Below are 21,577 nucleotides of genomic sequence, written 5' to 3'. Positions count from 1 at the left end.
CTTATCAGGTGGCTGTTAGGAAAAGGGCTCAGGGACCCCCTAAAAGGCTGGTGGAATGTGAGCTGCCATCTTCCCCAAGACGGGCATGGCCTCTTCCTCTGGGAATTTCAATTTCCCTGCATTTCTCTTTTGCCCAGAGAAGAGAGATCGAGACTCAGAAGGACCTCAGAGGCATCTAGTCCAACTCCTTCACTTTACAGATGAGAAAACTGAGTTTCAGGATGAGCTTTTCCAAGGTAGTAGCAGTAATACTAGTGCTAGTAGTCCAGGAGTAGAAATAGCAGTAGTGGCGATAGCAGTAAGAATTGTAATAGTAGCGGTAGTCATAATAAATAGCAATCAATCAATAAATGTTTATTATGGGTCAGGAACCATACTAAGAGCCAGAGCCACAAAGAAGAAGCAAAGCAGCCCCTGCCCTCAAGGAGCTTACAGTCTAATGGCGGGAGACAATGTACAAATAAATACCTACAGAGCAAGCTCTAGACAGGATGAATAGGAAACGGGGAAGACGATAGCTAGAATTAAGGACTGGAAAAGGCTTCCTTTAAATGATGGGATTTTAGGTGGGGCTGAAAGTCTCTGTGACAGTAATAGTCGTAGTCATTGTAGGGAGCATTGCAGCACTTTACAGTTCCAACAGCTTTACAAATAGGCTCTTGTTTGATCCTCATAACAATCCTGAGAGGTAGGTGTTATCCTTATTCCCATTCTACATTGAGGGAAACTGAGTCCAAGTTTGCTGAGGAACCCACAGCCAATAAGGATTTGAGGCAAGGCTCAGATCCAGGTCTTCCTGAGTGAGGGAACCTGTGAGGGTGGTGCTAATATTCATCCCCTTTTTACAGATGAGGAAACTGAGGCAGAGTTTGGTTTTAGTGACTTGCTGAGGGTCACACAGGAAGGACTCAAACTTGGGTCTTGCTGACTCAGAGTCCAACAGTCTCTTCACTGTGTCACCTAGCAGCCTCTTAGTAAGTGCCAGGGGCAGAATTTGGACCCAGCTAGGCTGTTTCCATCATATTTCAGTGCTGTGCGGTCTATAATTATTTGTGTACCTGTCAGATCCCCCTGACTGCCCTTCCCAAGTCAACGAATGCATGGTGAGGAACTGCTGTTTCCTCTTTTGAATCCCCACCCCTAGCACCTGGCCTTGTGCCTAACAAGGTCTTTCACGTCGGATTCTAACATGGAACCTTCCACTCTCTATGCAGAGGTCTCTCTGTACCCCCACAGTCAGGCCATGATGTCTTGGCCTGAGCTCAATCAGACGCCGAGAAGTGTTGCAAGATGGTGTCATCGCTATGTCTGGCCCAGATGATCTCTCTGCCTCATCTCGGTAAACTGCCTCTGGCTCTGGTGTCTTTGACTTGGCCCGCTTATTTGGAGCAAGTCAACCATCGCCTTCCATTCTCCGCCAGCTGGTGTTTGTGTAGGTGGCTTACCTAGCTGCTCTTCTGGCAGCCAGAGTTCCTCCTCTTAGGCAATGGAAAGCAAAGAGGAATCCAGGCTGAAAGCCTTCCCCAGAGAACTTTTAAAATAACACTGCATACATACCACAGGCCCTGGGAACTCTCAGCTCCCAGATTCCATGATTCTGTGACTGTCCTGGGCTTGACAGTGAGACAGAATCTGTCAGTCAACAAATATGCATTAAGCACTATGTGCCACACACTGTGCTAGGCACTGGGAATACAAGTCCAAAGAATAAAACCATTCCTACTTGAAATGAGCTTATGGTTTAATGAGGGAAAAGGTGCCTCCCCACCTGATACACCTGAATAGTCAGGGCAAGGCTTGTCATAGATACTAGAGTTTGGCACTGATCAATTTAGCATGCAGAATATGCAGTCGTTGAGGTGGTGAGGTGTGTGTGTTGGGGGGAATGAGAGCTGGAGTTGCTTCTCCCCCTGCCCAGCTGCCATCTTAACCCTACTCCCTTGGTCCCACTCCCAGCTCCCATCCCCCATTAGCCTGTGTCCCTCCTTCAGTCTTCCCGAAACTCTCATTCCACCAGACGCTTGGACTCCAGAATATCAAATGTCCCTGGACCGGGATACAGGATGTTCCATGATTAAATACTTTTTTGGCAGCTCTTGGGGTCTAGTGGAAAGGGACGTCCCTACCTGCCAAGTTCTGAGATGAAGCAGTAATCCTTTTGGAGACCATCAGTGTTCTTCAGGGAGAGCGCATCTTTCCAAGGCAGGGCTCGTGGCCCATTCTTGCCTTCTCGAGACAGCTTCAAGTGTCTGGAAGTTAAAGAGAGAAGCCGCCTCTATTCTAGCCCTGGTGATGGTGAGATGATTAGGTCTGTGGAGAGGTTCTTTTGGAGGCTGGCCCTTATAAAAAGATCACTGAAGATAGGAATTTGAGATTTTCCGAGCATGGGTGGCTTACTTCAGTCTCTAAAGCAGAGTAGGAACATTTTTGTGGGTTTAGGGTCCTAATCACTGAGACCAAATGGAGTGCAAATTTCTTCTGTAAAAGACAAGCATTGGACGAGATGTGTCCAAGGGTCCATCCGGCTCTGATGGTCTATTACTTGGCATCAAAGACCCAGAGGCTTGGAGGGGATCGAACAAGGTAGAGTCTTGGTCACTCCCCCCGCTCATTGCGTGATTCTATGATCTGGTGTCATGTAAGCAAACATCTAATTTTCAGAAAAACTGGCCACTGACAATCCAATATTTGTAAGCTATTTGTCTGAGGAGTTATTTTTACACTTTTTAGTTGGAAATCAAGACAGGGATTATTTGACTTCATAACTGGCATTTATTTCTTTATGGTTTGAAAAGCTTTGAACATACTTGATCTCTGACCTTCCCTAACTGTGTGACCCTGGGCAAGTCATTGGGCCTCACTGACTCCCAGTCCATTCTTCAGTGAGATGAGGACACTAAGGGCCCCTACTTGACAGGATTGTTATGAGAGAACATATGGTACTCTGCAAACCTTTGAAGAGCCCATACCTAAGTCAGCGGTTTTTTTGCCAGGTAGCCTTGTGCCTAAGGACTAGAATGGAACAGATGAGGAAACCGAGTCTGAGAAAGGTCAGTGACTTGCCCAGTGATTTTTGGCTTCATCTTTCTGAGCCTCAGTTTCCTTATCATGGCGGCCAGGTGCAAGACTTGGAACCAGGAAGACCTGAGTTCAGATATGCCTTAAACTAGTTGTTTGACCTTAGGCAAGTCACTTAACATTTCTTTTTGTTAATTGTATCCCCTACACTTAGCACAGTGCCTGGCACATAGCAGGTGAGTAAACTTAAAATCTCTGTGCCTCAGTTTCCTAATCTGTAAAGTGAAGATAAATAAAAGCGCCTACCTCAGTGGGTTGTTGTGAGCACTGACATGGGTCAAGTGCTTTGCAAACCTTGAATTGCCTTAAGGTTAGATTCAATGACCTTTGAGGCCCTCAGAGCTCTGAAGCTATGATTCAGGGCCCCAGAAGGATCTGAGATGAGATTTAATCCAGGTCTCCCTAAATCTAAGCCCAGTGAGTGCCTTCTCCATTACAGTAAGTTTTCTCTTAAACAACATGTATTGGTTGGGGAGTAGGGGACACCAGCATCAGCATAAAATCACTTAATGAGCTGGTAAATTGAAGCGGTCTCCCTGGGGAGCCCCTGAATGCCTGTTAATTACTGTCCAGAGACAAGTCTGGAACTTTTTCTTTTCTTTTTTAAATTGTGAATAATGCCAAGAATCCATTCCTTTTTCATCACTCTGACATTCTAATCAATCAACAATTCAGACTTTGGGGTGGAAAAACCAAATGACAGGCAGTTAGCTATCTACAGAATTGATATTGTAAAACGAAACATATCCCCTGTCTTTCACCAATTTCAGTGGGAGCCGTAAGATGAAGCTATAAAAATATTGAATGTAGGAGATGTCAGGGTCCAGCTGGGTCCCCCCAACCCCCTTCCTCGCCTTGTTCCTTCTTCTGAAATGGCTCGTCATGTTTCTTTCCCTTGAGTGCCCTAATACTTGGCTGATCAAGTGTGATATGTAGAGGTCGCCCCAAAGGGCTGCACAAATATCCTATGTCTTGGGAATGAGGGAAAGTGCGAGGGGCTGGGGAGGTTGACTTGGCTCCCACAGGCAGCCTGTTAGGAAACCCAGCCAGTAAGATCTCCTCGGTGATGTGGAGGTTCTCTAATTACCTGTCACAAATATAAACAATGACTGTCTCAAACACAGTGACCCATTAATACAGCCAGAGTTTACTTGGTGGACAAGATGAAATTCGCCAGGTGGATTCACATCCCTGTCTTTTTTTAAGCTTCCTATTCCAGCTCTCAGGCTTTATTTAGATCAGTGCTGGTCTGTTTGTATTACAAGTTTCAGTATAGAACATTTGACATTTTTCAAGTTTTTCTTTTATGTTTTAAGTAATGTGTCCTTCCTTGCCCCCAGCCCCTCCCCTGGACCCGCAATTCCATTAGTATAAGGGGTTTTCTACTAATACATCTGCAGATTGTACTTTCTCTCTATCTAATGGCCTCAGACACTCACTAGCTGTGTGATTCTGGGCAAGTCACTAACCTTGTCTGCCTCAGTTTCCTCATCTGTTGAATGAACTGGAGAAGGAAATGGCAAACCACTCCAGTATCTCTGCCAAGAAAAACCCAGATAGGGTCATAGAGAGTCTGACAGGATTGAAAATGACTGAACCCCCCCACCACCAGCAGTCTCAGAGAGTTGTCCCTATAGGGCAGTGACTTGTCCAAGGTCCTGCAGCCACTATTCAGTCTTTCTTCCAACTCTCCTTCTTTACCACAAAACCTGAAGTAATGTGGCTTCAGTTTTCCTAAAGATGCCACGCCCTTCTTTCAATTAGATGTATTCAGTATATGCTTATTAAGCATTTATGCACGTGTATGTAGAACCCTACCCTAGGTGCCAACCAGCAGTGTGCTCCCACAGAACAGGCAAATTAGGTAATATTGCACAGTCTCAGTATCCTCCTTGGAAAAAGAGAGGCAATATTTAATAATAGCTAGCGTTTATATAGCATGGTGTTCCCATGTTATTTCATTTGATCCTTACAACAGCCTGGCAAGGTATATGAAACTGTTATCCCCATTTTTCAGATGGGGAAATTGAGTCCCAGAGAAGTTGCTTGACTTGCCCAGGATCACAGAGCTAGTATCTGAGACCAGATTTGAACTTGGGTCCTCCTGACTCCAAGTCCAGTGGCCTTGGGCACTGTCCACTGCCCTACCCAGCTGAGATGCTGACAATTAGTATGGAATTATAGACTCATAAATATTAGAGCTGGCAGAACTCTCATTGGTCATCTCTGTACCCTCCCCCCCCCATTCATTTTACAGGTAAGGGAACTAGACTTCCAAGAGTGGGAATGACTTTCCCAAAGAAGACACAGAATTAATACTCTAATCCCACAGCTCTAGATAACATACTCTTAATCCTTTTGTGTGTCATGGACCCTTTGGGCAATCTGGTGAAGCCTACGGATCCCTCCTCAGAATTATGCTCCTAAATGAATATGACAAAGTCCATAAGGTAACAAAAGAAACCAGTTATATTGAAGTCATCATCATCATATCTTTGCCATCCAAGTTCATGTATTCCATAAAGCCAGGCTCCTGATTCTTGGGAGGTCCATGGATCAAGGCGTCTTGTGTCAAGTTAGTGTCAGTATTAAGGTTAGAATCAAGATCTGGCTTAATCCCAGCTGCCGTCATGGAGGGCAGTATGGAAAGTGAGGGGAGCCTGGGACTATTCTTCCTTCTGTTGCTGTGTGATCAGAACATCCCCTTTCCTAGACCTAGACCCCTTCTAGGAGAGCTTTTCTGTGTCTTTGTACACATGATACATCACTGGTAAAAAGTCACACCCTGAATTAAGCCTCTATTGCCCTTGGAATGACCCACAACCTGAATATTAAATCTTTTGAGGCAATGACATTCCTTGATTGGTAGACAGAGAGCATCCCCCCCAAAATATTGAGGGGATTGTTGCTAAAAGCCAAGGTAAGGTTTTCTTTTTGAGCATTCCCTTTGAGTTGAGTGGGGCTGATGTTTGGCCGTGAGACAACTGCCCAAGTGAAAGATCTAAGCCAAGACCTATAAAAAATCCTACCAGCCTGTGATTTAGGGGGCTGCAAGCCAACGGTTGGTTATGGCAGCCAGGAAAGCTAATGGGATCTCTGGCTGCATTAAGAGAGACAGAGTGTCATAAGCTTGGGGGGTGACAGTCCTTCACTTCAGACAGACCACATCTAGAGTATCAAGTTTGCTTCAGGGTGCCCTATTGCAGGCATGGCTTTGAATCTGATTAGCCATGGTAGAAGCATTTGGCTCATTTTCCTTAAAAAGTGTCTTAGGGTGTGGGGGTGTTAGGCAGTGCATTGTAGTGGGAAATCAGAGCTCAGGTTTCTCCAACACTGAGCTTTGCACAGTTCTTTTCTCCCCTCAACCTAGTTACCCATGTAGCAGGAGGGTTGTTTTTTTTCCCATTTTTCACACGAGAGAACTAGGACCAGAGAAGGGAAATGATTTGCCCCTGGTCTAACAGGAAATATGTATCTGAATTCTTGAACCCAGGGCAAATTCATTTGAGGGATTGGGAATCTGGCAGCTGTGGGGTAGAGGAAAGTCAGATTTCTGGTACATTCTTAATGGGAAAGGGAGCTGTCCATCCCCAGAAAAACCAGCCTGCAGAGCTGCTACAATTAGGGGAAATTTGGGCACTGGGAGAAGGGCATCATGGCAACGGGACCCTGGTGGCAGTGTGGATGAGTGATGCCTCTCATCAAATTAGTGATGTATAATGCCTGGTTGAAGAATGGCTAAGTTGTGGTACACAAATGTAATGGAATATTACTGCTCTTTAAAAAATGATGAATGTAGAGAAGCATAGGAAGACTTACTGTAGAAACTGATGCAGAGTGAAGTGAGCAGGGCCAGGAAAACAGTAGAAGGGATGACTGCAGCAATGGAAATGGAAGCAACAACCACCACTGCCATGGAATAACCCAACTGAATGCTGAGAAATTATATTGACCAGGGTTGGGGCAAGATAAGAGAGAGCTCTTTCTTCTGCTTCCCACAGGGGTGGGGGCCCGGGAGAATAGAACATGCCATTAACGTCTCACTGTTTGTCTACTGGTTATTTTGCCCAATTTCTATTATTATTAGTCTTTTAAATTGTTTGTTATAAAGGATGGTTCTTTGAGAGGGGAGAGGAGAAGGAAGCGTTGGGAAATGTAGGTGATTCAAAAATAAAATATTCAATAAAATTGATTTTAGAAAGACCCTCTGATGCCTTTGGAAGAAACCTAACAATCCAGTGTAAGCAGCATTCGTTAAATGCCGAGTCCAAGGCTGGGTGCTCTGTGCTGAGGAGAGAAAGGTCACAACCATAGCCAGCTTTCTGGGAGCTTACATTCTACCAGGAGTGGAGGGGGAGGTTACAGCCTGTGCATAGATAAGCAGGGATGAAGTATGCCCACAGCAGAAATGCTGGAATACTGACTAGGGGGAGGAGGTGGGGCCACACCTGGGGAGAAGAATGGGCCCCCTCCTACATCAGGACTCTGGGGCCAGTTATCTGGTGACCTAGGCACAGCTTGGATCTCAGGAAGGATTCAAACCTGGGTCTCTTTCAGCCTCTAAGACCAATAAAAATACAGTCTCTTGGTGCATTTGAGATCTGCAATGGGAGGTTCTGGATTCAAGTCTGAATCTTCCTCTCATTCTCCCTGTCTGGGCTTTAGGAAAATTATTTAACCCTCTAGGCCTCAATTTCCTTGTCTATAAAATGAGAGATTTGGACAAGAATGCCTCTTGGGCCTCTTCTTGCTTCTTTAGACCATTGGAAGACCATTTGTTAGGGAGGTTATAGCAAGAACAGCTTGGCATCGGTGATCAACCCTGAAAGGCATTCATGTAAATAAGTATATGCAAAATAGATTTTAAAATATGTAAGGCAAATAAGGAAGGGACTACAACCTGGAGGATCAGGAAGGTTTCCATGTAGAAGGTATTGAGTTGGACCTTTTGTTGCCATGGAGAGTCCATGTGCTCCAACAACCTTTGAACATCGTCATCCAAGTATGAACACAAGGTCATAGAACTGAGGTGGAATTAAAGACCATTGAGCCAACCCATAATTTTGCAGATGAGGAAACTGAGGCTTGGAGAATAAAGGACTTGCCCTGGGTCATCCAGCTAGTAAGGCAGGATTTGAACCCAGGTCTTCCAGAATCCACATGGGGTTCCAATCCCTCATGACACCCCTGGGATCCAGTCCAGGCTTGGAGGCTGTCTCTGCATGCCCCAGGACACTGGTCATAATCTGGTCAGATTATGGAAAGAAGGGGATCAGAAGCGCCCTTATCTCACACCCTTCCCTCTTGTTTTTCCAGAAACAGACGCATCGGTGTCCGCGGCTGCCGACGTACTGCCTACCTCCTCCTGGAACATTTCAAGCGAACTCGACAAAGGTGAGGGCAGAGACCTGGGGAGGCAGAAGGTGCTTGGGAGGAGGGGGAAGAAGCCTTTCCGGGACGGGCAGAGCCCGACTTTGAATTCTGCCAGCCTCGCTGCCTTTGAACTGCAGGATTGTGTCGGCCTGGAGGCAGAGGGAGGGAGGGAGGCAAATAGAGCCCAGAGTCTCCGCGAGCCTTTCCCATGGAATTACCTGGAATCCCATGATTTCTGCAGTGTTTTCTCTTTCCCCTCCCCTTCACCTAGTAAAGTGTTCCACATGGTCCAAGTGCTTCAAGATGTGAATTACTGGTCGTCCCTGACCCTTTCAACATTGCACCGGGTGAATCTTACTGAAGGGATTTGATTCAAAACGAGCCAGCCCTGACAAAGGGCCTCCGAGGGATGACCTCTTACAACGAACCCTTGATGTGTGCAGGGTCTCCCGGATGAAGCATGTGGGGCTTTACTAATTGCTTATAGCTGGAGACGGCTCTGTGTGTGTGTGTGTGTGTGTGTGTGCTGATGCGTATGTGTTTGTGTGTATATGTGTATGTTTATGTTTGTGTGTATATATGTGTGTTTGTATCGGTGTATGTGTGCTAGTGTGTGTATGTGTTTGTATATATATATAGCATATTTGTGTGCTTGTGTGTATGTGTATGTGCTCATGTGTTTGTGTGTAGATGTGTGTGTGCATGTGTGAATGCTTGTGTTTGTATGTTTGTGTGTATTTGTGTGCATGTATGTGTATTTGTATGTGCTAGTTTGTGTGTATGCTTGTGTATTTGTGTGTTTTTGTGTGTAGGAGGGAGGGTTCAGAATCTTGGGAGGACATGGACAGACAGGCAGGCATGGCAGGAGGGGCTGCCATCTTCCTTGAATGGGCCCCTCCGTCTCTGACCTCACTGAGCCACCCACCGTATAAGAAGCACATCCCAGGTCCTGACGTTTACACATTTTGATCGGTGACTTGTGAGATCTTCAGAGGATGAGGAAGCTGGATAGAGAGCTAACACATCGGGTCAAAGTAATTATCTAGAGGAATCCATGACGGCTGATCTGGTACGCTCTGACTGGGATAAATATGGAGGCTCGCACTCAGTCTCTGAAACTCAGCATCACAAGGACAGGCTGCAAAGAGGTGTCGCCAGGTAACAGTCTGGGAGAAAATGATCTGGGGGCCTTAGTGGACAGCAAGCTCAATGAGTCAGCAATGGGTTATGGAAGCCAAGAAAGGCTAATGGAATCTTCCACTGGCACCATCTACCCCATCCCCCACCCAAGACAACAATAACCAAATAAGAGAATCTCATTTTTATGCTAATGACAACAATACTACAAGAACTATAGCTTGCTCTAACTCTTGTGGCGTTATTATTATTAGACTGTTGGTATGGTAACCATAAAACCTGGTATAATGCTGGAATGATGGTAATGATAATATTAGGAATAAGAGCTGACATTTGTGTGGTGCTTGCCATGTGCCAGTCACCGTGCTGAGCACTTTGTGAACAGTGTCTCCCTTGAGCCTCATGCCAGCCCTGGAAAAGCGCCATTATTATCCTTAGTTTACTGGTGAGGAAACTGAGGCAAACAGAAAAAAAGTGACTCCTTACTTCTTTCCTTCTTCTTTCCTTCCTCTTTCCCTTCCTTCCTCCCTTACTCCCTTCCTTCTTTGCTTCCTTCCTTCTTTCTGTCCTTCCTTCCTTCTTTCCTTCCTTCCTTCCTTCCTTCCTCCTTCCTTCCTTCCTTCCTTCCTCCCTCCCTTCCTCCCTTCCTTCCTCCCTTCCTTCCTCCCTTCCTTCCTTCCTCCCTTCCTTCCTTCTTTGCTTCCTTCCTTCCTTCCTTCCTTCCTTCCTTCCTTCCTTCCTTCCTTCCTTCCTTCCTTCTTCCTTCCTTCCTTCCTTCCTTCCTTCCTTCCTTCCTCCTTCCTTCCTCCCTCCCTTCCTCCCTTCCTCCCTTCCTTCCTCTTTCCTTTCTTCTCCCTTTCTTTCTTCACATTCTCAGCTCTTAGAAGAGGGATTAGACTTGCCCTTCCTGGTCCCAGAGGGCAGGCCAAGGGAAGCCAGAGCCCAAAAGGAGATTTCAGTTTAATGTAAGACATTTTCACCATTAGGGCTCTCCCCAGATGAGGCGAGCTGTCTCGGGGAGCAGTGGCTGCCTCTTCAGAGGCAGAGGCTGAGTATTGTTGCATCCCGGGTAGGGCTGATGGATGCTTAGACTTCTCTGTAGCAGACCCAGGAGTCCTGGGAACTCACACTAACTGGCGGACTTCCCAGAGACCTCCCTCCCTGTCCCTACCCGAGAGGACAGTGACCAGATAACCGAGTCTCTCATTGATGAAGTGCTTTAAAGCTTACAGCAGCCTTTCCTGACAACATCTGTGCGAGGCAGGCAGCAACAGTATTATTATCTGTATTTTACAGATAAAGGAACTGAAGCCCAGAGAGGTCAAGTGATCCATCCATGATCATGGACCTAATAAGGGTTGTTATTGGGAGTCAAATCCAGGTCTCCCGGCTCTAGGAAGTGCACCCTTCTTCCCTGTGTCTAAGGATACATGTGTATGTGCCCCATTTCTATGTGCCATGTGATGCCCTCTTCCCAGCCTTACCTTCTATAACTAGCCCGTTATCTTCTCCACACCAGCTCAACTGGACAACAAACCAGTACGTTTATTATCTGAACATTTATTAAGTGCCTATGGTACGCCGAGCATTGTGCTAAGCTGTGATTATTCCGAGAAAGGTAAAAGGCAGCCCCTGCCCTCAGTGGGGGAGACAACATGCAAACAGCTAGGCACAAACACATTCAAGAGAGGAGAAATTGAGATCATCGCCAGAGGGAAGGCTCCAGGATGAAGGGAGCTGGGACAGGCTTTCTTGAGAAGGGAGTTTTCAGCTGGGCCTTGAAGGAAAGCCTCCATGAGGGCTGGCAGATGCACTTGTGGTGTCTGTGGTGGATGTCTGTATCTAGGCTTTGTGTCTCCTCAGGCGGCATGCTACGTAGGAAAGAGGCCTGGCTTTAGAGGCAAAGGTCCTGGGTTCGAATCCCCCATCTTCTGTTTCCTACCCGTGTGACACTGAATCCCCCGAGGATGAGACGAGGTCTAAGGTCTCTTCCAATTCCAGATCTATGATCTATGACGTCAGTGTTCTGTACCCAGTAGCTGCTTCATGAATTGGCTTGTGTCTTGCCTGGCTTGTGTCTATTCCCTTGAGGCTCTTTTGGGTGATTGGATACAGAATCTGTTTGTTGTCGTTGTTCAGTTATTCCTTTGTGACCCCATTTGGCATTTTCTTGGCAGAGAGACTGGATGGGGTGGTTTGTCGTTTCCTTGTCAGCTCATTTGACAGATGGGGAAACTGAGGCAAACAGTGACTTACCCAGTCACACAGCTAGTAAGTGTCTTAGCTTGGATTTGAACTCAGATCTTCCTATTTACTGAGCAGCCTAGCTGCCCACAGAATCTGAGGCAAGGTATTAATTACTAACTGGTAAGGGCTTCTTTTAGTAACATTTACATTTTTAAAGGGACCTTCAATCCAAAGGAAGGGGTGATGGTGGTATTTCAGGCAGGGTAGCAAGCCCGTTGAGGTCTTGAAAGATTTAGCCTGGCCTCTTGGTCTAGTGTCTGGTGGGCAGTTCTGGCTGACCCCACAAATGACCTCAAGCACCCCTCTCCTAGCTACGCAAGGTAACCTCAAAGCTAGCCCAATGAGCTGAGGACATAGAAAACGGCAGCGCTCTGCAGACAGACTTCAAGGGGGAGGTGAACTTGAAAACAAAAGTGAAACCTTTACTTTCCCCAGCCTCCAACCCCATTATGAATTTTTAAAAGAGCATTCTTTCGAGGTGAGGTCCGTGGGCTTCCCCAGACTGCCAGTGGGGTCCTTGATACAAAAGAGGTTAAGAACCCCTAAAACCAAGAGACTGCATTTAAGTCCCACCTCCCCCAGAACTTATTAGCTACTAACCACAGGTCAGATGCTGTCCTTCTGTGAGCCTCGGTTTCCCCTTATGCAAAAGGAGAGTTGTAAGGCAATGATGGCTGCCACCCCCCCCCCCCCCCGCCCCTGCCCACAGGTTGGATTGCTGGAACCCTTATAGAAACTGGAGTAGTTTCTTCTCACTTCCTTATTTTTCTCTGGCTTTCAGACTCTCCCCCAGCATGTAGCAGGCACCTGATAAAATATTTGTGGACCGATTGACTGATAGTTCATTAGGGTTTTTAAGGCACTTTACTTCACTTAATCTTAACCATGCTGTGAGGTAGGTACTCTTCTTGTCCCGAAGAAGGAAGCGGGCTTGGGAGAGGCTGAGTGACTTTCCCAGAGTCACAAAGTGTCTGTGATGGGATTTGAATGTAGATCTTTCTGTGTTCTACCCACTGGGCCACCCAGCTACTTCATCCTGCACTCCCTCCAAGATAAGAGAGCCAGGCTGCAGGTGGAATCTGGCCCCAGGGCTTCCTGGGATAGCTGGCTGCTCCCCTTCTTCACCCTGAGCAGTCAAACAAAGCTTCCCTTGTCATGCGGACCCCTCTGGTCCTCTGCTATTTCCTTCTCATTCATATTGAGAATTCTGAAAATAATCCCAGTTTATTGAGAAGAATGCCTTTCAATCTAACTGCCATTTCCACCCTTCCTCCTGCTCCCCTTCTCTCTCCCCTCTTCCCCTTCTTTCTCTCCTTTCCTCTTCTCTGAACCCCCTTCCTCTTCTCTCTCCTCCTTCCTCACCTTGTCTTCCCCCTCTCCCTCTCTCCTTTCCCTTTCTCTCTCTCCCCTCTTCTTTCTCTCTTCCCCTTCTCTCTCTCCTTTCTGTTTCTCTCTCCCTCCTCTTTCTCTCTTCCCCTTCCCTTTCTCCTTTCCTCTTCTCTGAATCCCCTTCCTCTTTTCTCTCCTCCTTCCTCATCTTGTCTTCCCCCCTCCCTCTCTCCCCTCCACTTCTCTCCCAACACTGAGCTTCTCTCAAGACTATGCTCTCTGTTGGAGGAGTCCAGCCAGTAGCAGCAAGCAGTTACCTGATTATCCTTTCCAACAGGAAATGAAATTTAAAAGAGACACAGCCGGCCACCCGTGAAGAGCTGTTGAAAGCAACGATTGATGAGGAAAAGAGGTGGTTTCTAAAGCAAATGGTTTAAGAGGAAAATAACAGAAGGAATGAGCCAATCTTCAGAATCCAGTAGTCATCTGACCTGTGGGAAGGCATGGCCAGGGAGCTGGCCAGAAAGAACCTTAGAACCAACGTAGAATATTTGGCACAGGAAAGGGCAGAATACAGAATAGAGACTTTTGGATCTGGAGAGGACGTTAGTATAAAAAATGTTAGAACCAAAAGGGAACTCAGACTTTGGGATAGAACATGTTAGAACAAGAAGAGAACTTAGAACATAGAAGACTGAATGTTGGATTGGGGAGACATCTTAGAATTTGCTCTAGACAAAAGGGGTTCATCATGGACTCCCCTGGCAGGCTGGTGAAGCCTATGGACCCTTCCCCAGAATAACTATTTTAAATAGTTGAAGGAAATGCTAAATTTCAGCTAAAAGTTAGGTTAAAAAAGAAGATATATATATATATATATATGCATATATGTCTGTGCAGACACACATACATATACACACATGCATACACAGACACTTATACATAAATTCAGACGTACAAAAATTCCCCACCCAAGTATGCTGAACTCCTGAAACCAGTCCATGGACCCTCGTGGGCCTCAGGTGAAAAACTCTTGCTCTTGACTCTTAGAGGTAGAAGGTCCAAACCTCTCATTTTACAAGGGAGTAAGCTGAGATTTCAGAAGGAGAAGGGCTTTTTCCTCCCTATTTTTGTCCCCTCATTAGTTACCTTAGCAGGATGGTAGTAAGAATTTTGCGTTTGGAGTCAGATGATAGGAGCTTGTACTCTGGCCCTTCTGGATCCCAGCTGGGGACCTTGACTATGTGACTAACCTCTGCTGACCCTCGGCCCCCTGGCCTCTAATAAGATGGGGTTAGATTGGATGAGCTCTAAGGTCACTGAGTGTAGCAGAAAGAAGGCTGGTCTTGGAGTCAGGAGAGAAAGAGCCGTGGATGGATCCCATCCTGTATACATAGTGCCTGTGAGACCTTCGACAAGTCATGTGATTTCTTTGAAATTTTGCTTCCTCATCCGTAAAAGGGGATAATAATATCTTATCGGATTCTTCTAAGGCTCAAATGAGATAATATTATGTAAAGTGCTTTACAAGTCTGAAAGGGCTGTGGAAATGTTATTTGTCATCACCCTCTTATGCAAAGTGCCTGGCAAACCTTAAAATTCTCTATAAATATCAGTTCTGATTTTTAATTCTAGCTCTAAATCCTATGATCCATTTTCCAGCTCAGGGAAAGCCTGCATTAGTTCTGTCTGATGTACTGTTGTGCCTTCCACCTTGGGACTTTCCCCATCACAATTTCAGTAGATGGCAGATTGGCATAAGGAATCAAATGAGAATTTGGGGGGAGTTTTGTGGAAGCTGCGGATGACAAGTGAAGGCCAGTAGATGACACAGAAAAAGTTTAGAAACTCAGAAATGCATAAAATATATGCATTAAAATATAAAATATATATTAATATCAACATCTTTTATCTTTTAATACCATAATAATTCAGACTTCTCTGGTACAAATAGGAGGGGGTTAGGCTAGATGAGCCTATTAGAGGTGAGGAGGACGAAGGTCAGCAAAGGTTAGCCACATAGTCAAGGTCACCCAAGTGGTATCCAGAAGGGCCACGCCCCTAACCCCTGTGATGTGGAAGGGATAACTGTAATTCCACAGAATCAGTCTTGCCTCTGGAGTCAGAGATCCTGGGTTCAAATCCCACTCTGGTACTCACCACCTGTGTGGCCTTGGGTAAGTCACGTCTTCACCTGCTGTGGCCTCCATTTCTCCACCTATAAACCATGTCTGTTGGACTTGGGGTCCCTTGTAGCTCTAGATCTAGGCTCCCATGACCTCTTTGCACCTCGGTTTCCCCGTCTGTCAGATTAGAGGATGGGGCTCAGATGCCCTGGGAGCTCCCTGCCCACTTCAGGGTAAGGGCCCCAGGTGCCATCTGGTTAGTAGGATCTGTCCTTGGTGCCGTTAGCTTTTTCCTGCCTTCTTCCCCCTCTGCCAGACAGCTCCTGGGGGGCGGGGAGGGGCAGGCTCAGGGTCGCTCCAGGCAAGAGGTAGCACAGGGGAAGTGTTTTGCAGACATCAGAGCTAGAAAAAGGAGTTGTTGGGGAGGATTCTTTGGGTTCTCGGGTCCCTTCTGGATCCTTTGTCCTGAGAAAGAGAGTCTGAAGCCTCAGGTCGGCTGTGTGAGGAGGCAGGTCACAAGGGCTCGGAGGGTCCTTGGGGCTTAAGCTTTTTATCTCTAATTGTAGGATAAAGGGCTTTGTCTGCTCTAAGCAGCAGTTCTGGCATCAGGCCCCCGACAAGTAGAGGAAAAGAGCCTGGGGCTGGAGTGAAGAGAGAACACTCCAGCCTCAGCCTGGCCTTGACTCTCATTGTCCAGTGACCTTGTTAGTTCATGTCCCCGCCCTCTGCTCCCTTTTCTGTAGAATTGTGGTGTTGGACTAGCTAGTCCCTATGAGAATCTTTGGAAAGTGAGCTGTTCTCACTAGGAATAGAGACTAGGCCTGTGCTTTACCTGGGAACTCCCAGGGAGGAAACCCCTTGGACCTGTGCAGGTGGGCATCTTCTTTGCAAAATCTAGTCTTACAGAGTTGATGGAGCCCCTCATGATTAAATGACTTGCCCAGGGTCTCACAGCCAGTGTATATGTTGAGGGTGGAGTGGGGAGGAACTTGAATGTAGGGCTTCCTGGCTCTGGTCTAGCACTCCCTGTCTATCACCATCAGTATTATTGTTAGTTCTTTCACCTCAGACATTCTATGAGCTCATTCTGTAAATGCAAAGGAAGGAAAGAAGGAAAGAAGGAAGGAAGGAAGGAAGGAAAGAAGACACAAAAGGAAAAGAGGGAGGGAGGGAGAGAGGGAGGAAAGAAGGAAGGAAAGAAGGAAGGCAGGGAAGGAGGGAGGAAGGGAAGAAGGAAGGAAGGAAGGGAGGAAGGAAGGGAAGGAGGAAGGAAGGAAGGAAGGAAGGAAGGAAGGAAAACATTTATTTAGCACCAATATGTATCAGGAATTGTGCTAAACTTAGACAGATATAGAAATGTAAGTTTTTAATAATTAATACACATATGAACAGCGTTTCCTAGAGGAAAGCAGTTTATTACTGCCCCTGAGCTGGGGTGAAGCAGCTCAGCTGGGCCATGAGATCATCCAGGGCATCACCAGTGACCCAGCACATGGTTGGGATGCTCCAGTGATTCTCTGCTCTGGAGATGGCCAGTAGTGGCTTCACTCACAGAAACACAGACAGAGACAAAGAGAGAGAGAGAGACAGACCAAGCTTCTCTCACAGTGGTAGTGGTAAGGAGGGAGGAATGTTAACTTAGTATGTGACAGAGGGGATGAAGGAAGCCCTACTGTAACTAGTACTGTGACTAGTACTGGAATTAACACTGTAACTAATTCTGCAGTTTCTGAAAGACTAAAAGGCCCCCTTCAGTGTCACTACTCTTAGGGCAAAGGCCAGTTGACCCTGCCCTAGTTAAAGCTTTACATCTGACTTTGTCACTAGGCAATGTTTGTGCCCAGGGGAAGTAGCCCAGCCTCCACAATTTGTTTAGTTCTGGAGTTCGAAGGGGTGGATAGGGGTGGGAGTAGAGATAACAAGATGGTCAGGGATCTAGGCAGTGGTTCGAGGCTCATCCATTGTGGAGGATGGAGAGGAACAGTGAGCCCAGATGGCAGAAGAATCCAGCCCTGCCTACCATACACAGTGGAAAGAGCCCAGGCTGAAGACCTGGATTCAAATTCCGCCTCTAACGCTTGCCACCTGTGTGACTGTGGGCGACTTCTTTGGGCTTCCTGGGCCACATTTTCCTTCTCTGTAAAGTGAGAGAGTTGCACTGCATGAGGTTTCTCAAGATCTCTGATCCCCGACCTTGCAGATCATCTGGAGTGTTTGATGAACTATTCTTCTTAAGTGAGTCCTAAACTTTATAGTGCAGGAGCTGTGAGTGCCCCGGGACAAAGGGCCGGTTGCCACAGCCTAGTTACAGCCCTTGCTTAGTCTATCACTTTTCATCTTTCAGGGTGGAAGGCTGGGGTGCCTGAGAGTCATCTGATAGATGCATGCCCAGCCCCCGTAATGGATTCTCTGTTGAGATGGAATGTTGTGCTGAGTTTTCTGGGATGAATTGTAGAGTCAGCAGAATACCATAACACAGAAACAACAAAAGGCCTGAGCGGCATCCGGGTGGGGAGGGCCTGGTAGGCCACTCTCAGAATGGGAGCCTGGGGGATCTGCCCCACGTGCCCCGGGAGCTGTGCAGACGGTGTGAGCCTTGCCAAGTCGGAGGCCCACCCCATGCTGGGCCATCAGGGAAAGGGAGCCCTCCTGCCGCCAGTGCCAGCCTCCTCAGGTCTCCCAGGGCTGCTTCTGAAGCTGAAACCCCTTCTGCCTGGACAAAGCCACCCTCCCCCGGACACCCTTATTCCTTTTGTTTTTTGTCAAGCTCTGTGCAGAGAAAGGGACCGCCGGAAGCAGGAGATGAGACCTGGACGAGAAATTTGGAGAAAGGAAGGCTCCTTGGGCTGTTTGACTCCTAAGGGTGATGGCATCTGCCGCTGGCAGATGAGCAGCAGGGCAGGGGTGGCTGCCTTAGCCCCATCCCCTATGGCAGCTACACAGTACCCCCCATGCTGCTGGGGTGGGAGGCTGGCTTACTAGAACTCCGAGTGCCTAAAACCTCAGTCTTTCATCATTACCTTCCCTTGCCCCAGGCCCAGAGGGGCTCATATCAACGAGAATCAGGAACAGAGCACCCTGCCTTATCCTGGGAATCACAGACCCAAGTCTTCTGCCTTGGAATTGGAGGGATCCATCCGGATGGAGTAATCGAGCTGAGAAATGTTTGGGCTTCTGTTCTTCCCATTTAGACTCAAGCTGAAGATTTATCTCCTTCCTATCATGGGGGCTCATTTTCTCTGCTCCCTGGGCACCGCTTTCGGTAATCCTGGCTAAGACAAGGAACATTCTCGGAGTCATAAATAATAGCATTGGCCCTGAAATGTGCTCTTGACTTCCTCTAGGCTGGCTTGGGTCCCAGGAGGCCTGTCTTGCTCCCTGGAAATCTCCCCTGAGTGATTCCTCCTGGCGAACCCCCTTCTATACCAGCATTGAAAGGATGAGGGGGAAAGAAAGAGCAGAGGGCTCTTGGTCAGTGCCCACAGGTGGGCTCTACTGGGCTGCAGGAGGAAGTCATTGTGAGAGAGCACTGAGTGGGCAGTCAGGGGACCTGGGTTCAAATATTGGCCAAACGTATGAGCTTGATTCTCTCTGAACACTCAGGTCTAAGAAACTAGAAAATGTCCAGAGGAAGGCAGTGAGGGAAGCCATATGTTGCCTCAGTTTCTTAACCTATAAAGTGAGAGATTTAGACCAACTGGTCTCCAAGATTTCTTTCCACTCTAAATCCTATAAGCCTGAGTCATGAGTCCTATGATTTGGTGATTTTGTGTCCCACTCTTCTTTTAAATTGGGTTCTTGGAAAGGGTCATGGTCTTCTGGACTCAGGTGCCTCCTGGCTAGAATCCTGTCCAGTCTAACAAGCCTATTGGATTCAAGACTGTGCTAGCTTCTAGGGATCCAAACAGGCAAGACTCCCTGCCTTCTGCTAGCTTCCTTTCTCCTGGGGGACATAGTAGGTAAGCAAACAGAAGAGAGTTTGGACTTGGGGGATCTCTCGGACTCTACTGCCTTCTTGGTTCTTAAAGCTCTTCTGTTCCTTAAGTGGGAAGTGAAGAGGGCGCCCAGTTTCCCACAAGAAGGGAAGTGGAAAAGAAGCTGGTAAAATATGTCAAGAAGTTGACGTAGTGCTTTACAATCCTCTAAGGCAGCTAGGTAGCTGGTGGTAAGGACTGACAAGTCTGCAAAGCACTTTATGTACATTACCTCATTGAAGCCTCCAAACAACCCTCTGATATAGGGAGTGTAGACATTATTATCCTTATTCTCAGATGAGAAAATTGAGGCTCAGGAAACCAGAAGAGGTTGTAAGTCTGCCACATTGACACAGGATTTTCTTCCTCCACATCCACCCATCTCTTCACTCTACTATTATTATTATTATTATTATTATTATTATTATTAGCCTCATTTTAAGGGCAAAGGAAGTGGGGGGGGAGAGAAGTTGTCTGATTCTCGAGGGCCGTGTCCTTAGTCGTCGGTGGAGCTCGGACTCCCATTCTCAGGATTCACTTCGCTCTACTACTACTATTATTATTATTATTATTATTATTAGCCTCATTTTAAGGGCAAAGGAAGTGGAGGGGGAGAAGCTGTCTGATTCTCGAGGGCCATGTCCTTAGTCGTTGGTGGAACTCGGACTCCCATTCTCAGGATTCATGCCGCCATGCCCTAGTTGCCTCGTGGTCAGATGCTGTTGGTGGAAGGGCAGAGAATTATTCCAACTATTATGTACGAGGCTAGGGAAGCCCTGTGATTTCATCAGCATGGAAAACTCATCAGGTAAAAATCCCCGCCCCCCCAAAGCGGATCGGCGCCAGGCTGGACCTACGTACATCATGAGATCTGTGACCCAGAGCTAGAAGGGACCGGAAGGATTACAGGACCATTTTTTGTTGTTGCTGTTTGGTTGTTTCAGTCATGTCCAACTCTTGGTGACCCCATTTGGGGTTCTCTTGGCAAAGATACTGGAGTGGTTTGCCATTCCCTTCTCTAGTTCATTGTATAGATGAGGAACTAACGCAAACAGGGTGAAGTGACTTGACCAGGGTCACACAGCTAGGAAGTGTCTGAGGCCAGATTTGAACTCAGAAAGATGAGTCTTCTTGATTCCAAGCCTAGTGCTCTATCCACTGGACTGTCTGGCTGCCCCTGTAGGACCATAATATCATAGATTTAAAGCCAGAGGGAAGAGAGAACTGGAAGGTCATGGAGTTGTCAGCATACGTTCATTAGTACCTACTGTGTGCCAGGCACTGTGCTAAGCACTGGAGATACAAAGGAAAGCAAAAATGGTCCCTGTCTTCAAGAAGCTCCCCTTCTAATGAGTCAGACCCCCAGATCTTAGAGGTGTGAACTGAGAGGAAGCAGCTTGCTCAGCTGCACGTGGCTGGTAAGTATAAGAGGTAACACTTGAACTCAGGACTTCCTGATTCCAGGTTCAGCTATCATACCCCACTGCTTCCGCCCATCATCCCTGTTCCCAACTAATGCTGGCCCTGAGCCCAAGATCTCAACACCATCTCAAGTCTTTGTGGATCCTCAATCACTTCCCTGGGTACATTGACACAGTCTTTGGCCTTCAAGAGTTTACGGGAGATGGACCTGTCTACCAGCCTTGGAAATGGGTCCATTGGTTTGTTAGGCAAAGATCCCGAGAAGGAAGAAGCCAAGCAAACATTACGCCATGAAGTGAGCTCTGCAACCCATTACACACATCATTATACAACATCGGCATACAGGGAAAATATTTTTTAGACAAGGCTGGAAAATTCTGCATTCCTATGCCAGGCAAGATTTCCTGTGTGGGTCAAGAGAAGCTAGTTAATCATCCCTTTAGTTCCAAATGATATTGCTTCAGGGTAGTTCCTGTCAGAGTTCCATGGTTAAATATCTCTTGACTTGAATTGATTGCCTCTGATATTCCGTGTGTTAATAAAGCCACCAGAGTCTTGGTTGGTCCGGCAGGCTCCCCTTGCTATAGAGCCAATACAGTCCTCCTGGCCACATGCAACTGGGAACCCTGGGCATTTATTAAGCTTCTGCTCTGACAGGTTGGTGAGAGCCAAAGCAGGCTGGCCTGAGCTTGGGATCCTGGGACTTTGCTCCTGATTCTCTGCTGAATAGCTAGATCCTCTCTAGTTTTTCACTCCCCCCTTTCTGGGCCTCACCTCTAAAACAAGAGTCTTTGGTGAAGTGTTCTTTAAGGGCCCAAGATCCCAGGTCTAGGGCTGAAAGTGATCTCAGAGGCCTCCTAGTCCTTCCCCTCCTCTTAAAGAGGGAAAATT

The 21,577-nt window shown here is 47.1% G+C and overlaps 1 protein-coding gene across 1 annotated transcript in view; it reads left to right on the top strand.

Moving 5' to 3' along the window:
* The first annotated feature begins 5,708 nt into the window (after positions 1-5,708).
* ROR1 (receptor tyrosine kinase like orphan receptor 1) overlaps positions 5,709-21,577 on the top strand; it is a 142,704-nt gene continuing 126,835 nt past the window's right edge. The window contains exons 1-2 of the mRNA XM_036754265.1: positions 5,709-5,727; positions 8,395-8,472. Coding sequence (XP_036610160.1) covers positions 5,709-5,727; positions 8,395-8,472 — 97 coding nt within the window. The remainder of the gene's footprint in view (positions 5,728-8,394; positions 8,473-21,577) is intronic.

This window comes from Trichosurus vulpecula, chromosome 4, assembly GCF_011100635.1.
Source record: "Trichosurus vulpecula isolate mTriVul1 chromosome 4, mTriVul1.pri, whole genome shotgun sequence".
Lineage (NCBI taxonomy): Eukaryota > Metazoa > Chordata > Mammalia > Diprotodontia > Phalangeridae > Trichosurus > Trichosurus vulpecula.
Note: the sequence above shows the minus strand (reverse complement) of the source record. Positions and strands in the feature narration are given on the sequence as shown.